This window comes from Fusarium tjaetaba (genome assembly GCF_013396195.1).
Source record: "Fusarium tjaetaba strain NRRL 66243 chromosome Unknown NRRL66243_c0000250, whole genome shotgun sequence".
NCBI classification, from domain to species: Eukaryota; Fungi; Ascomycota; class Sordariomycetes; order Hypocreales; family Nectriaceae; genus Fusarium; species Fusarium tjaetaba.
In genome coordinates this window covers 91,588-108,014 of record NW_023501446.1, presented here as the reverse complement: position 1 = coordinate 108,014, position 16,427 = coordinate 91,588, and the positions used below count along the sequence as shown (strand labels likewise).

The window sequence follows — 16,427 nt, the reverse complement described above, 5'->3', positions numbered from 1 at the left end:
GCTGTGATATCTATAACTTTTCCCTACTCAACTCCATCCAAAGTCTTCTTCGCAAACCCGATCCTCGTCTTGTCCGCATCAAACACCACAAAAGCCGCCTTCAACGCAATATCACCAAAGATATTAAGATCGCCCGCACTCGACTGCAATCCCCCATAACAGCTCCCGACCTCCCTCTTCCCCTCCTTCTCCCCCGGAGCAGGCCCCTCTAGCGGTGCGAAATTCATGTAAGCACCCGGGACCGTGATACCCGTCTCCCCCACGTAGAACGTAAAGTCGGGCATTTTCGTGTCGCACGGGAAAACGTAGCCTCCCGCTGTTGCGTCGATTTTGGCACCGTCAATTTGAGAATAGTACGCCTTGTTGACTGCTTCGGGGAGGAACATGAGTGATGTCCCTGTGTCGGCGATGGCGGTGATGGATGTCTTGGTGACATTGCTCTTTCCAACGGCATATCCCGTTGAAGTGAATGTCCACATTCCCGTCGATGAATCAACAGCCGTATACGTAATGTCCCCCTCATACGCTGTCTTGTTGATGACACCAAAAGTATATGTACCTGGAGCGTCATGTTTCAAATCCGCGGTAAAGACCCTAGTACCATGCTCTGTTTTCGCATTGTCAAAGAATGTCTTCTGTTTCTTCGGTGTAACCGTGTTGATACAGCTGAAGCCCAGTCCCAACAGACCGTCCAGTTCTTGCTGCGTCGCAAAGGACTCATCCACTATGTCAGCGACTTGTACAGCCTGAGCTTCCACTGACAGGCCGCCGATGGAGACCGTATCTGTCACAACATGGCCCGAAGCGCCACTTCCATCACCGTACTCAATCGACCACTTCGCACCGGCCATCTCTTCACAAGTCTTCGATCCGGAGGCATTGTATCGGTTGCTGCTACCGCCTGCAGTAGCTACTTTCGAACCATATACCCAAAGGTCCGATGACCCTGTATCGAGATCCATCTGGAATGTCCTTGGAGGATTTCCGATCTGAACTGGTGTCAACCACTCGGCATTGTTCTCGATGGGTTTGTTGATGACGGTGCCGGTACTATCTCGACGAGCAAGTATTGACTTTTTGAGATGTTCTGGAAGATCGATGTGATATTTTCGATATATCCTGCCCAGAGCTGCAATTCCATTGCGCTTATATACTGGATTTCGGACTTGTTGAACAGAATGTTCACTTGGTGATGTAACAGCCGGAAGGCCAGCGACCAGTGTGCAAGATGCGAGCCCGCTCGTGAGAACCGAAGAGAACTTCATTATAAAGGAGAGTAGATACAACCAAAAAGAAGAAACAGTAAAGTGAACGTGCCGTACAGAAGGAATGGCTACAGCGAAGCGTACACCGGAAACAAGAAACTTCTCAATCTGGGGAAGAACAAAAACTCATATACTCCCGCAGTTCCCAACAGATCGGAACTCGACTCGGGATGAAACTGCAAAACTTGGCTTTTTGTTAGTCTCACAGAACGCGTCAACCGGCGCAAGAGCCCCACGAAACGGATGAGTTTTGGAACGATCATATTGGATACCAGGTTGCAGCGTGGGGCGATCAACCGCGGAAGAGAATGTCTGTGGCGTTTAACGTGGGTGGGTTTGGCTATGAATCGTGTTGTGGGTTGGTTGTTTTGTACGTCAGCTTGGTGGTGGAGGTTGACACGCGGCTAGTACAGGGCGAGGTGTTTCATGAGGTGATACACGCGGGAGATTCCGCCAAAACAGACACGACAACTATTATATCTATATAGTATTTGAAGATAGGGGCCAAGACATTGGGATACAGATGGTGAACATTCACGCGGGGGATTAGTGAGTACTCCATAGATCGAATGCAACGATGAAAGACGTTGATGTTCGATGGGATCCAGCGGGATCCTCCCTGTAAAAATGTTTCAACTCCACTGGAAACGCTTTTGACGTGCCCTGCATTAGCGCAATGGTTAGTCAGTTAGTGCGTGGACTGGAGAGCCGATCTGCGACAATCGCCACATCCCGACCTGGAGCGAGCCAGGGTTACGAAGTTAATCACAAGGGCTTGACCGAGGAGAACAGGGAGGTTAAATACTGCTCATGATGCTGTCCATTGAGCCTCCTTCTCTTCAAAACCTAGTAGTTTTTCATACTGAGGCTCTCCAAGAGTAGAGATACTCGAGGATTACCTATTTAAGACGTCATGAACACTGGGACCCGGTTACTTGCTCGTCAGCCCTAAAACATGATTGGTGAAAGAGATTTCACGTGAGGACGAAACCCCCTCCCTTTCTTCACCGTAAACATGTCCTCTGCAGCATTCGGTTGCATTAGTAAACAAACTCGCTATCACCAGCCAACGACATGCCTCGTCCCCTTTTACCCGGTCCAGCCCGTGAAAGATCCCAATCTCCAGGCCAAAGTACGCCGCTGTTCGCAAGCCTGACAAGACGCCGTAGGCCCATCACGTTAGCCTGCGAGCTATGTCGGCAGCGCAAGTCCCGAGTGTGTAGTTTCACGTTTTCCCTAGTGTATGCATGACAGGACGAGTTAAGAAAGTTTCTTTTTTTCTGGTGCGACGGTGGCAAGCCGCGGTGCTCGCAATGCGCCAGACGAAGGACAGAGTGCCATTACCGAGCGCCCCTCGAACAGCAGGGAGCGTATCAGGAACTATTCCACATTCTGGCGACAAAGTCGAGGGACGAAGGACAAGATATTCTGAGAAGGATACAGAGCGGCCAAGATGTCGAGTCCATACTTGGCCACATTCAACGTGCAGACGTTCTGAAACAGGCACACGTAGTGCCGGATCACTATTACCAGTATGAGTTTCCTTATCGCAAGGACATGCCTAGCTTCCTGATTCAAGAGGGAAATCAGTACCTTGACTCATGGTTGTATAAGTATTCTTTGAGTGAGGCGAGTATGCTCGATGATGATGCATCAACAACCCAAGACCCGATAATTTATCAGGCTCCCTATCATGCTGGCGTGATGGTAGACCCTTCTCTAGACAAGATCAAGGCGGGAGATTGGACGTCCATCATCAAGACTAACAAGTCATTACGGAAGCTCTTACAGACGTATTTCCTGACAGAATACACGTTCTTTCCAGCGTTCCAAAAAGACTATTTCCTACAAGACATGGCATCCGGTCGCAAGGAGTATTGCTCCTCCCTTTTGGTCCATGCAGTCCTCGCATCGGCTTGTGTAGGTAAGACCCCGCAAGTTACCAGGCCACTAAACACTAAGCCTTGGTCTCCAGCACGGCTATTCCAGCACGAATCATCGGTCTCGATTCTGAAATCCAGAAACTCTGGGATACCGGTGCCTTGCAGAAGCGCGCCGTCTGTGGGAGCTCGAGATTGGACATGCTCAGCTTACGACTATTCAAGCTGCAATTGTACTTGCAATCGTACATGATGCAAACGGTCGTGATGAGGAGGGCAGGGCTTACTTAGCTCAGGCTGTTGCGGCTGCGCATGCAATGAAGTTATTCTCTCCACAGAAGTCTGGCGATGACCGCGAATTTAATTGCAGAGCCATTACAGCGTGGGCGTTATTCGGGCTACAAGCGCAAGTCTAGCTCTTTTATCTTATGATCAGGCTAACAGACAACCAGTGTCCACAGCTTTCACGTGTTCAAAGCACCGCAACTATTGATGCCTCCTAGCATACCACTCCCGGAGCAAGATGAATGCTATGGTGACTTCGTGCTCCGTTTTCCGGCAGCTAAAGGACCCGTATCGCTGAACTATGCCGATACCTTTCGAACAATCTCTGAGTTCCGACTTATCATGAATGATGTTGCAGCTGTATTCTTTTCAGATTTCAAGAATACTCCTGACTCCACAGTGGACAGAATCAAGGGCTTTTGTATTCGTCTCGACAGCTGGTACCAAAATCTCCCGCCTGATCTCAAAACCAGAGAGATCTCTTTTCCATGGCAGCTCAAGCTCCAGTAAGTTCCCGGCTCATTCACTACGGCTTATGTTGACTTTCTATAGTATGCACTACTACAACCTGATCATATATCTTCTAGAAACACTGCGTATGACCTCTACGCCTGCACTAGTTGATGAGAGTGTTCAGAAGGTCTTAAGTGACGCCAAGATTAGGATGGAAACATTGCTACGCCTCTATTATTTACGGCACGGATTTGAGTCCTATGACATATTTGTTATAAGCCTGCTAGCCTTCATAGGCTTTATGCAGGCAAAGACATTGGATAGTGCTGAGACTGCAAGCCTTGAAAGCAGACGATCGACTGTTGCCCTCGTTGCGAAAGGCCTCCAAGATCAAAGCCAGAATTGTTATTTGGCACGACTGGTGCTTCGTATTTTGAAGAGTAGCGTTGGAAACGAGAACCAGTTTTTGCTGAAAGAGCTGGATAATGAAGAAGAAGACGAAGAGGCGGAGAGGGTAATGGAAGAGCAGGTGAAGTCCTCTTGGCCTATTGATCTTGAGTGGATTGATGTTGATCCTGAGAAGAAGAGATTGGATAATCTGATTAGGAGGACAAAAGAACTAGAGTTTGATGAGTCATGTCCCTAGCGAAAACAGCAATTAGAATTCAGCACATAACGAGGCTCCTCTCCTCAGTCTGCTTATCAACATATGGCTGAGGACATTACACGGGTTCACGACCAGGTGTTCCGCATACTATCTGAGGCAAGGTGATTCTGCCGAAGACACAAGAGATGGGTGTATCCGGAGACGTTTCGTATCGACTATTAGAAATCATTATATTCGGCAACCTGTTATCAAGAGTAAGCCACGTCTAGACCTAGACAAAATGAGATTCCGATGACAGGGAGAGGGCACCATGGTGACTTTGACTGACTCCACCGGGATACCTTCATATCTGCGAGGCCTTCACTTGCTAGGGAGACAACCCGACTAGCTTTCTGCAACAATCCTACGCCATTAATCAGCCTTTGGCCGGCCATTTCCAAACTATGCTTCAAAACGGTCCAAGACAGGCTCAATGGCACACGAGTCTCCGTTATAGCATCTCACTCGTTGTCGAAGAACACTTCCTATGCTTTGGGGCAGCAAATCGCATGATCCTAACAAGCGGTAGGATACAAAGGTGCCTAGGGTCCCGCTAATCTGCATCACGAGTTCGTTTTCTGATGGTGACTACCAGGCTATCGCTGGAGCGACTGGTTCGAAGAACAAGGTCAAGCATATTCTTGTGCCAGACGTTGATGCTGGCCTAGTCATGCAAGACATGCGGTCGACAACCACGACACCACAAAAGATCTGGCTCAGCACTGCTATCCGATCTGTTGACCATTGTGTCGAGACGTCATGCTTTTTGCAAAGTAACGACGATGCCGATGCAAGGGCAGCAAAAGGTTTGGAGAAGTTGATCTCTGAGCTCTGCGATGCAAATGTGACCCCAAAGATCTTGAGGCTCGCCATCTTCGTCAGACCGGCGTCGTCGAAGCCATGCGCGCTGTTTCTTCAGGTGTACTTCTCGGCGCAAGCCACGCGATAGGTCATCAGCTCGGACCCTCGAATGTCGGTCACGGTGAGACGAGCGGCATCCTCCTACCCACAGTCTGCAAGTTCAACACCTGCAAGAATGTCAACAAGGATTGGCAGAGGCGTACAGTAGAGATTACGTTGGAGAAAGATACAGTAAAGTCTCTGCCGGCTGACAAGAGGGCTTCGTAGGGAGATGTTGATCTTGAGGATTTTATTGATCTTGTCATTCGGCAGTTGGAAATGCCGCGGACTTTAAAGGATGCCGGCGTTACGTACGTCTGGGGATTTTTCTGATTTCGCTGCGAATAGTCTGAATGATATTTAGATCAGGACGGATGCTTATCCATTGCAAAGACGGACAAGGTTATGGAGATTCTGGAAGCTGTGCTGGTAAATGAGTAATTGTTTGTTCAGGTTGGCCATTGATGTTTCTAGAATATCCGTACAATACTCATGACTGTCATGTTATCTCTCATCTAATAGCCCTCGTCATTCAATGGCTCTAGGCGCACCCTCCGCGGTAGATTGTCGTGATGAGGAACCAGCCTCTGAGCAAAAAATACGTGTCTGTTCGCTCACCTGTCCCCAAAAGACGAATTAGACATATCGGCCGAAACTCTAACGGAACAAATCCCATCTCAACCTTATAAAACGCGGAAATATCTACAGGGCACCACGAGCTAGCTGCCTTTCCAAGTAATTCACCCTAGCCTAGGCTTGGATCGGATCACCACCCGGACCCTCACCATCTCCACAACAAAAGGGGTCCAAGCATTAACACGGCGTTTTAAGATGGTAATTGCAATCGCTGCTATTGGTTCATCTCCGGACCTGCATCTTTCGTCCGAGTCGCGCGGCGATTTTGCACCAATCTCACGACTCCAAGACAACGGCTTCGTCCTGTTTCTGCAACTTCGTCCGTGAGCCTCGGCATTGACCGCGATAAATGAGGGAGCTAAAATAGAATGTGAAAGATGATCGTCGCTCAGGGGAAGAATATTGATAAAATGTCGTCAGGAGACTGTCCTTGCTTATGATTTTTGGTTCTGTATCCTTTGAGCTTTGTTGGAAGAAATCACGATGCTTTTTAACGTTGCCTTTTTTTGCTCTGCGGCTTTGGCTGTTAGCGCCAGCAATGAATGGCGAGCACCTACTGCGTCCGATCGTAAGTTACATCGTATCGGCGATCATGATTCTTGGCTAACAATTGCAGGTCGAAGCCCTTGCCCGATGGTGAATGCTGTCGCCAATCACGGATATCTCCCTCGCGACGGCCTCCATATCTCGCTTGAAGATCTGATCGTCGCCTTCACCGACGCCATCAACCTCGACCCAGCCGCGACAACCCTCGTTGGCCAAAAGGCCCTTACCACTGGAAACAATGGTACCTTCAACCTCGACGACTTGAACAAGCACGGAGGTGCGTATCTTACGTAGGCCACAATGAGGTCACAAGCTAATTGAAGTAGTTATCGAGCACGATGGCAGTCTGAGCCGCGCCGACATCTTCTTCGGCGACAACCACAGCTTCAACGAGACCATCTGGGCCGCCACAGCCTCTCACTTCACCGAGGAAACCATCTCCATCGCGACCGCCGCCAAGGCTCGCAAGGAGCGCCTCAAGGCCGCCGAAGCTGCCAACCCCGAGTTCTCGCTGCCCGCCGACCTCCAGCAGTTCAGCTTCATCGAGACTGCACTTTACCTGTCTGTCTTTGGAAACCTTAACGACGGAAATGCAAAGACTGAATGGGTCAAGACATTGTTCCGTAAGTACTCCCGCTGAGTGGATCGCAATAATGCTGACGTTGCGCAGAGGAGGAACGCTTGCCGATCGAGGAGGGATTCAAGAGATCTGACGATGTGATCACTGCTGCTGGTATTCTTGGTCTTGTTGCCAAGGTCGCTGTTGCTAGCATCTAAAACGATGCTGCATAGTTAGATATTGATAGCAAATCACTGAGTATGTCAGCTACCTCTGGCATGTCCCTCTCCTTTGTATTGTTGTGACGGAAGAATGGCCTGCATTTAGCTTATGGCAGCGATTTTGATGAGAAAATATTCGATTTAATGATAATCTCATGTTATTGTCAGACAACGACTCCTTGTTCAATCAGAGTGACCAGAAAACGCCATGACGCTCAGCTATGCAGCTTACGAGTTGCATTTTCACGCAAGCCCTAGCAACCTCGCAGATTAGATCTGCACACAGGCAGAAGAAATGTTGAGATCTGTTCTCATCAAAATTCGTTCGTGAATCACAAACGCCTTTCCCTCATTTCTTTGGAAGACAAGCTCAATCAAGTGCACAATCACCATGCCTTCAATCACCGCCGTAACAATCTTCATCTTTGGCCTCAGCGCCTTCAACCACGGCGTCAGCAATCTCATCTCCCCTCGCAAGGCTCTCGCCGCAAAGCAACTCCAAGACTCAGCCCTCCCCGCACTCAACGGCTTTTCAGTCGCCATCATCGGCATCGGCATCTACTATATGCTGGCGGCTTATCAAGAGAATCGCGGCTTCTTTGCTCTCACATTGGCGCGATTCATTTCAGCCAGAATCTTTTGGTTACAGGGGCCTGCTTGGAGAGTGATTGCAACATGGGAGGCATTCTCAGCTGGTCTCACGGCCGCCGCTCTGGCTTATGAGGGATACCATGGAATGTATGAAAAATAGGCGAATAAAACGACGAAGGTCTTGAGTATGGAGAGCTTGGATTCGAATTCATAGAGTTTGTGTTTAAGGTTTAAAGGGAAAGTTCAACTTCTGAAGCCTTTCATATAGCCAAACAGGTCCAAGTACGCATGAATCTTAATGAATAAGCCCTGAAAGGTTAATCCGTTCGCCGAGTGACTCCTAGGTTCCCTGTGCCTAAATAAGCTCTCAGCCAAAAGTCTCAACTGCCGAGTGACTCCAACTGATTCATACTATATAAGGGCCGCTTCCCTGCTGAAAGAACGGACCTACTCGTGGACAGGAAAAGACGCGCTGCTTACAGTCAACAGCGGAAGTTTAAACACGTCTAACAGTTCAAATCCGCCTTGCCAGGACAAAGACAATTCTCAGCCATGAAACTGCAGGATATTCCCCTAGAGCTACGGCAGGCTATATTCGAGCTTATCCTCACAGCTCCAGTGGCACCATCAAGTCCTTCAGAGAGCCAACATGGCCGTGATCAGCTCCTTCACTGTCTTCGAGATATGCAATGGGGATGGAGACCATATGGTGTTTGGCAACAGACGCCCACGAACAAAGCGCTAAGCCTGCTTCTGGTCAGCAAACAGTTCTACGTCGAGATCCAGGATATTTTCAGACGTCTTCCAAATCACTACCACGTCGATATCATGTTCGTAAAGAACTACGGGTTCTGGCCTACGTGGGATATTGCAAAGCGACCGACGTCACGCTACATCAACAAAGTAACAGCGACGTTCCGTATCTTTGAGCCGACCGACGACCTCGACGATCGTTTCAAAGACAGCTTGAGCTTCCGAGGTGGAGATGGAGGACCCGAGAGTGCCGCCTGGGCCCTTTATGAACTCCTCGTAAGCTTGATTCAACATGGCCCTGGATACATCGGTCTCCCGAATAACCAGCGCTTCATCATCAACGAAATTGAGGTGAATGTAATGGCTCCAACCGACGGTGCCGCTCACACCAAGTTTTCTTGCAGGGATAACGACAACCCGTGGTGGCTTCGCTTCAGTGGAATCGAATATGGAAAGGAACTGGTACCCGAGGAACGACTCGCCAACTACATGTTTAATCGTTTGAACATCGCTTTCAAGGCCGACCGTGATGTCAGGCCATACTCCAAAGAGTTGTACGAACACATCTTAGGAAGTATCACCTTTCAGCTCAATGGAAAGGAGTGGAAGAAGAAGCGAATAGACGAATATCTTGATGAATGCCATCCCTCGACATGGTCGCAAGGTTATAGAAATGGCTGGTGTCGCAGGACCCTCAGGCTGAGGCAATGGTTAAGGATGATTCGTAGGGAACGAGAGAAGACGAGGAAAGCTCTGGAGCTGAATGATGAGCAACCCAAATAAGTTTCATCTTTCACGGGGGATTGAGCATTGATCTTTTCTGGAAAGCCATACCACAGATGGTATCGGTGGATGATATGCGAATAGACGCCTTGCAATATATAGACATGCTCAACACAGCAATTACTTCTATTCAGATCAGATCTTGCAACTACGGGCGTACCAATTCGGCTAATTACATCCAAGATACACCTGTTCGACGTCCCATCTAGGGGGAGGCAACAAAACTTGAGACTGTTATCCTAAGCGATGAAAAGGGTTAGGCAATTTAGTCTAAATTTAGGAGAGTCTCTACTGAGTTTATTTTAGCAACCTCTTCTAAAGTCTGGTATTTCTGTGGAGATCTTTGCCTGATCAGTTTCGGACTTAACGGCTGAGACAGTCATCATCAAAGCATCGGAATGACGTACTCGACCCGATATTCATATAAACAAGCAGAAGACGCCATTAGAGCAACAACTTTATCAAGAAACATCTAAATCTCATAAAATGGCACCTTCCGGTCTCGCAATCATCATTGGCGCTGGTCCAACAAGCGGACGCGGCATCGCTCGTGTTCTCGCACGTCAGGACGGCGGCAACCTCGCCGTCGCTCTCTTGGCTCGCAACGCCGACAACCTCAACATTCTGCGCGACTCACTCCGCAAAGAAACCAACGGCGTTCTCCACTCTTTTTCTACAGACACTCAGCCAGACAATCTACGCAAGGCGTTCAAAGACATCGCCAGCCATCCCGACTTCAAAGATCTCAAGCTCAAGCTGGCAATCTATCACGTCAAGCATGCTAGCAAGAAGCCGTTCCTCGAAGAAACGCCTGAGGAGTTCAACGAAAGTATGCAGGTATACACCACCGGCGCAGTAGTCTTCGCCCAAGAAGCTCCCAAGCTCATGTACGAGCAAAACGGCGGGCAGACCCTCCTGTCCGATACAAACGGTGCCAAGAAGGGCACTATCATTTTCACTGGTACACTGGGAGCTATGCGTACAAATACTGGCTATGCAGCTTACGGAGCGACTCGTGCCTCTGCTAGAATGGTCGCTCAGGCTATCGCGAAAGAGCATAGCAAGTTTGGTGTTCAGTGTGTTCATGCTATCGCGAATGGAAGGATTGCGGATGAGGATACTGAAGAGACGAGGACTGGAAAGCATATGAGGGCCGAGGATGTTGGGCAGACGTATTTGTGGCTTTCGCAGCAGCCAAGTTCGCTCTGGGTCCATGAGTTGGACTTGAGGCCGGCGCAGGAGTCATTCTAGGATGCTATTTATATGTCAAAATCATGATGAGTTTAGTGCACTCCTGAATCAGAAATATGCAGTTGATTAATATGTGATTTGCGATTTATGAAATGAGGCTCTTAGGATGGGGAGAGGGCATACATTTCCTATGAGTGTCGCATTGTCGTCTTTCCCAACTGCCAACCTTGCTAGCAATTATTTCAGTCCTATTATGATACCGAGTATATGACATACTAATACATCTCCAATCCGCCACTAGCAGACAACGCTTGTCCCGTAATCCATCGACTCTCCTCCGAAGCCAACCAAGTGACAATCTGCGCTACATCATCAACCTCACCCAGCCTATTTCCCGCCGCCGTCTGCTTCTTCTGCATATCAATGATCTCTTTTGGAATATTGTCCAGTAAATCACTCTGCACAGGTCCTGGATTAACCGCATTGACCGTATGGCCCTCCACACCCAGCTCAGCTGCCCATGAGCGCGTAAGTCCTTCGAGTGCAGCTTTGGATGCGCAGTACAGAGAGAGGTTCTTGAAACCACAACGGGCGCCTACTGATGAGATGTTTATGATGCGACCACCGCCGGACGAGGGAAGATAGGGCTTCACTGCTTGGAGGAGGAGGAGAGGAGCGCGGACGTTGAGGTAGAAGATTGAGTCAAAGTCGGAAGTTGTGATGTCGGCATGAGATTTGACGACTTCCATGCCTGCATTATTGACGAGTATATCGATTTGAGGACCGAACGCAGCGACTGCTTGTCGGACGATCTCAGCGGGCGACGCCTCATCCTTGAGATCTGCTTTAACGCCAATGCACTCTGATGGTGGATTAAGGGACGCGATTTTGTCGGACAACTCCTTCACTAGCTTTTCGCTGCTTGGAGAAGTGTATGTAGCGATGACCTGTCGATATCAGTCATGCCGTTTGACGAGACCGAGTATATTTCTCACCTTGGCACCTCTTTTCGCAAGCTCGTAAGCAAAGCCTGCTCCAAGGCCTCGAGAAGCGCCTGTGATGATGGCGACTTTGCCCTTGAGGGTTTGGAAATTTCGTTGAGTCTCCATGCCTATCTATGAATCGGATGAGATTTTGAGGCAAAACGATCAAGTCAGCAATTTCAATTCCATTTCGATGCTCATTTATACCTAGCTGACTAGAGTCTTGGCACTTTAATACTTCTTGTTCTCTGTTTGGTGCTTGCTGAACGCCGATGGAAGTGACGCAAGTGGGCTTCGGCGATAACTTCAATGCCAACCATGATTGGCCGGTTCGTAGGGGCGGCGTTTCGGCGTTAGGACAAACAACGATCATACTTCTTGCTATGGCCGAAAGGCATGATAAAACACCGAATGAATGATTTCTTAGTTTCTGGTTCCGAATGACGCCTCATGTATACATGTCTCAATGATATCTTGACTTTGAATGGCATACTATGAGTTCACGGAAAGGATTCAACAGCTCGAATGCCAGTTGAGTCAGGCAACTGCAGCAGATTTCAGATTCTAGCCGAACTGAATGCAGAACGACTGTCTCGATATTGATGTACTTAAGGGATTTGAAGTAATCCAGTTACAAATTTTACCCCTTCCAAATATCCCGCATACATACGTCTCCTTTATCGCTTATAAATCTTGAGCTCAAAGTATCGCAAGACAGGGAAGACAATGATAGCGAATCCACAGCCCAGCCACATTCCCAAATCCGCATTTGAAGCAGCTTTAGAAATAGGACCAACGTACCAAACCTGGGACATACCGACAATAGCACCAACCCAACCGATGATGAAGCTTGCAAAAGCAGCAAGACCAATGGGGAGATAGTTCTTGTCCTCCCAGGCAGTCCAGTCAAATCCTTGGCGACCTCGGAAGAACCAATGTTCCTCCATGACGATGCAGATCATGAGCATGACCCAGTATCCCATCAGACTGACAAAGTTCTGGAAGACGACGAACAGACTTTCACGACCAGCCATAGCGAGGACGAGGGTGATGACAGACATGACAGTTGACCAAGCCCATCGTGGAACAGCCTTGGTATAGCGACCAAGAACCTGGCATCCAAGAGAGGCAGAGTACAAGGATGGAGTGCTGTTGGCAATGACACCAAGGGCGATCACAACAGAGCAGAATTTTCCAAAGCCATGGAGAGGACTATAAGCCTCGACGATGAGAGCACCAGTGCTGATGGCATTGGCATCGGACCAAGCCTTGTTATCAACGATACCAGTAGCAAGACCAATGGCGATGAGGTACACAAGGGTGAATGACACTGTCAATCCAGTGACAGTGAGCAAGAAGACCTTGAGACGGGAAGTGCGCTCTGGGTAGTAGACATAAAAGTCAGAAGCAGCAGCAGCCCATGAGTTGGGGACGTAGAAGCAGAGGGAGAAGAACGACAACCGACTGGCGGCGAGGACATTGCCAGAGACAGTGGGCTTAGCGGCGGCATTGAAGTTGGGTCCAGCGACACCGATAAGAACTGCAAGGACGACGACCTGAGCGATCCAAGCGTATCTGTGCCGCGTTAGTACATGTGCATGCATAATAGATGAAAGGGGACGTACCGTTCATACGTATGGAAGATCCTCATGCCAAAGACGGCGACGATCCATGAGACGATAGCAACGACGATGACACCGACCAGGATGGTCATGGTGCCGCCACTGACGGCTGATAAGACCTGTCCGCCGATGATGCAATCAATGGTGGCATATCCGACCATGAGAACGATGTTGAGGAATGTTGGAAGCTTGGAAGGCCAGTAGCCCATGAAGAATCGCAGAACAACCTGGTGTAACACATGTCAGTCAACACCATCACCGATGAAACAGTTACACTCACCATGGTACGATTGCCGCTCTGAGGTCCCCAAGTCGCCATGTACGCTGTTGAACAAGCACCCAGAATCGTCCCGAAGACAGCAAGCAACGCACTATCAAGAAAGCCCAACCCAAAGACCATCGGTCCAAACAGACCTGTCGCCAGGTTGTTCAGCGACAGATTCGCACTGAACCATAGCACCGCAACCTGCAAGTCAGCAGCACTAGAAGGTTCTTGACGTTCCTCTGGAAGAACACGCTCGATACCTCGGGCCTCAAGCCCAGCGAGGCCTTCGATGCGATTATTCAGCTTCTGGAAGGAGGAGAGGGAGATGCTAGGGGGATTTGAGCTTTCATCTCCAGTAGGTGATGAGCTCACGGTCGCAGACTTCTCATGCGTGGCTTCTGCCGTGTGTGTTGGTAGAGACATTATGAGGTCAATGGCCGCAGTGTGGAAATTAAACAGGAGGGAAGAAAAAAAGAAATGTATGTATGCACGGCACACACAGAGTCCGTGTGGTATAGAGGTTGCGTTGCAGGAGTTGAAAAAGGAAAGCAAACAGAGTTTGTTTTTGTCTTGCAGATACTGAACCCTTGTAAGATGTCTCGGTTGCAACGAACGGATGCGAGTGGGAGGCGGAATGTTACCGACCTCTCATTGACGGTAAAAAGAGCTCATGCATGCATGCTTGACTGGTCCATGGTATTGGTGTTCGTTGTGGCTTGAAGCTGATAACCAGGGTCGTTAGGTCTAGGTCCGCTAGTCCATGTAGTTAATTTAGCAATGAAACCATTCCCCGTGTGCGCTAGCAGGAATGGGTTTAGAGGGGAGGTAAGGATCGGTTGGAGCGGAACCGTGATGGCTACGCCGCGAAGCGGGAGGGTAGGGAAGGGAAGGGGTCTTGAATCTCCATCACGGGCACTAAACGATATGCCGGTTTTATTCTTGGCGATAAATCACTTGGCGATGAGGGAATAAACGTGTTCATAACAAAAATAAAGTCATTGTAAATATTCATGCTAGTCTAAGTAATACACAATTGGTGAAATGGTCTAACTATGTCTGCTTCGAGGTAACGTCCACGCTCGTAACCACTGTAATCTGCCCACTGCGAGCCCTCTCATGCTGCTGTGTCCCACTACTAATCTTTGCTTCAGCGCGGTACGGCCGCTGCAGCAGATCCGGTCCATGCTGGTCCACCAGCTCAATCTGGCTCCCCTGCTCGGGCGAAACGTCAGTGCGCATGCCGCCATCCTCATCCTCCAACTTGGACCAGATTGAAGGTTTGCCTGACAGCGGGTGAAGACCTTGAGTCCTCCGTCGCGCTGATCCTTCGGGGTATGAACCATTGCGGTAGGGAGTGTTGGGGTATGATGAGGGGTCGGTAGAATCGCCTTTGGAACCGAGGGCGAGACGCAGAACGGGCCAGCAGAGAGGGAGATTTCCGACCCAGAGGGCGACGCCGCCTTCTGCGACGTACCAGTAGAGAAAGACGTAGGAATTGGGGTTGCTGAAGTTGTAGTAACGATTGAGAACGGCGGCGAGGATCTGCATAATTAGCGCATGTCAAGAGGGGTTGGAGAAGAAGCTTACATTAAACAAGCCCAAGCCAAAAACACAGCACAAACCAATCTTGCGCTTCTTGGGAAGACTGATATTGATGACGATGGGAATCGGTAACAAGATCAACATAATGTCGCTGGCGATGTTACAAGCCGTCGCAAAGATCATATGGTTGTAATACGTCGCACATTGCACTGTCGCCATTAGCTCAATCCCTACCCGGTTCTCAATCGCAGACTCACTCTTCTTGGGATTAACAGGAACAGCCCAATATTCTGGTGTAGGCGAACACCAAAAGAACACAAACATAAAGGTAACAACGATGTACGTCACCGCGCAAAACGCAGAGACGAATCGCACCGCCCATTTCTGTCTTATCGATGTGCCCTGCGTCAATCTCGCGTATAGGAATAACAGACACGCTTTGATGGTCCATGTACAAGTGAGGGCGAATATCTCGAGGACAAAGGTCATTTTACTGCCGATAATGGCTTGTTGTCGTCCCTCGGGGGTGAGCTTTGCGGCGACATCGGCGGGCATGTAGTTGCTGCCATTCTTGGAAACTTCGTTGATCGAGACGACGACTCCTGTAAAGTTGATCTACGGCTCGAGTATCAGTAACGGTTTTGGTGAGTTTGATGCGTGAAACGTACGAGGGCAAAGACCATGAGATAATCTTCAATGGCGAGTCGGCTCCATTTTCTAAGTTTCATGCGTCGTGATATCCTGCAGGAACAAACATGTCAGTGAGAAAACGCCTCAAAAGCCACGCATTGTGATGGATGGTAGGATGACTTACAGTCGACACACAACGACAAAGAGACCCAACACCCATAGTACCCAAGACTCAACCAACAGCTTGTGATTAAAATCCATAGCGAAAAATAAAATGAATGAATGAATGAGTGTCGAACGCTGCAGTTGGCTGCTCCGGAAAGATGAACCTAAATGTCCTGCCCAATATTCGAATCACCCCTGAGTACCGTCCTGTCCTGTCAAACGATAAACTTTATCTAAAATGGCACGACGAGCAAGGTCGTGAACCCAAAATTACAGGAATAATCTCAGCTTGACACGAGGAGGGCAGGGGTGGCCAGAATGCAGGTCTGCATGGCTAGTCGTTTCCCCTGCATTTTTTCCTTTTTCTTTTCTTCGCATAATCAAGACGTTGGCCAGAGAGTTGCGCTTAGATCGGCACGTCACAAAAGCATGGATTTGGAAGTCAGTTACTGGAGACGATCGAAGTGATAGGCAGTAGTTAATCGGAATAACGTGTCGATTGACAGTGACG

The 16,427-nt window shown here is 49.1% G+C and overlaps 9 protein-coding genes across 9 annotated transcripts; 5 read left to right on the top strand and 4 right to left on the bottom strand.

The window, feature by feature from the left end:
* Positions 1-23: 23 nt before the first annotated feature.
* On the bottom strand, positions 24-1,265 carry FTJAE_10677 (endothiapepsin precursor; the record flags this gene model as incomplete). The annotated part of the gene is made up of 1 exon (XM_037343542.1): positions 24-1,265. One exon carries the CDS (start codon positions 1,263-1,265, stop codon positions 24-26), a length of 1,242 nt encoding a protein of 413 aa, XP_037202293.1.
* A 1,074-nt stretch (positions 1,266-2,339) lies between these two features.
* On the top strand, positions 2,340-5,657 carry FTJAE_10676 (nitrogen assimilation transcription factor nirA; the record flags this gene model as incomplete). Its single annotated transcript, XM_037343541.1, has 7 exons — positions 2,340-2,397; positions 2,599-3,189; positions 3,287-3,467; positions 3,598-3,936; positions 3,983-4,516; positions 5,076-5,335; positions 5,386-5,657. 7 exons carry the CDS (start codon positions 2,340-2,342, stop codon positions 5,655-5,657), a joined length of 2,235 nt encoding a protein of 744 aa, XP_037202292.1.
* An 891-nt stretch (positions 5,658-6,548) lies between these two features.
* FTJAE_10675 (chloroperoxidase) lies at positions 6,549-7,388 on the top strand (the record flags this gene model as incomplete). The annotated part of the gene is made up of 4 exons (XM_037343540.1): positions 6,549-6,633; positions 6,682-6,888; positions 6,938-7,234; positions 7,282-7,388. 4 exons carry the CDS (start codon positions 6,549-6,551, stop codon positions 7,386-7,388), a joined length of 696 nt encoding a protein of 231 aa, XP_037202291.1.
* Positions 7,389-7,782: 394 nt separating this feature from the next.
* FTJAE_10674 (uncharacterized protein) lies at positions 7,783-8,142 on the top strand (the record flags this gene model as incomplete). Its single annotated transcript, XM_037343539.1, has 1 exon — positions 7,783-8,142. One exon carries the CDS (start codon positions 7,783-7,785, stop codon positions 8,140-8,142), a length of 360 nt encoding a protein of 119 aa, XP_037202290.1.
* Positions 8,143-8,534: 392 nt separating this feature from the next.
* Positions 8,535-9,518, top strand: FTJAE_10673 (uncharacterized protein; the record flags this gene model as incomplete). The annotated part of the gene is made up of 1 exon (XM_037343538.1): positions 8,535-9,518. One exon carries the CDS (start codon positions 8,535-8,537, stop codon positions 9,516-9,518), a length of 984 nt encoding a protein of 327 aa, XP_037202289.1.
* A 486-nt stretch (positions 9,519-10,004) lies between these two features.
* On the top strand, positions 10,005-10,769 carry FTJAE_10672 (short-chain dehydrogenase reductase SDR; the record flags this gene model as incomplete). Its single annotated transcript, XM_037343537.1, has 1 exon — positions 10,005-10,769. One exon carries the CDS (start codon positions 10,005-10,007, stop codon positions 10,767-10,769), a length of 765 nt encoding a protein of 254 aa, XP_037202288.1.
* A 215-nt stretch (positions 10,770-10,984) lies between these two features.
* On the bottom strand, positions 10,985-11,818 carry FTJAE_10671 (uncharacterized protein; the record flags this gene model as incomplete). The annotated part of the gene is made up of 2 exons (XM_037343536.1): positions 10,985-11,656; positions 11,705-11,818. The coding sequence occupies 2 exons, from the start codon at positions 11,816-11,818 to the stop codon at positions 10,985-10,987; spliced, it is 786 nt and encodes a 261-aa protein (XP_037202287.1).
* A 551-nt stretch (positions 11,819-12,369) lies between these two features.
* FTJAE_10670 (TPN1 pyridoxine transporter) lies at positions 12,370-14,002 on the bottom strand (the record flags this gene model as incomplete). Its single annotated transcript, XM_037343535.1, has 3 exons — positions 12,370-13,267; positions 13,318-13,541; positions 13,595-14,002. The coding sequence occupies 3 exons, from the start codon at positions 14,000-14,002 to the stop codon at positions 12,370-12,372; spliced, it is 1,530 nt and encodes a 509-aa protein (XP_037202286.1).
* A 627-nt stretch (positions 14,003-14,629) lies between these two features.
* Positions 14,630-16,012, bottom strand: FTJAE_10669 (integral membrane protein PTH11; the record flags this gene model as incomplete). Its single annotated transcript, XM_037343533.1, has 4 exons — positions 14,630-15,121; positions 15,167-15,736; positions 15,790-15,862; positions 15,936-16,012. The coding sequence occupies 4 exons, from the start codon at positions 16,010-16,012 to the stop codon at positions 14,630-14,632; spliced, it is 1,212 nt and encodes a 403-aa protein (XP_037202285.1).
* Positions 16,013-16,427: the final 415 nt, after the last annotated feature.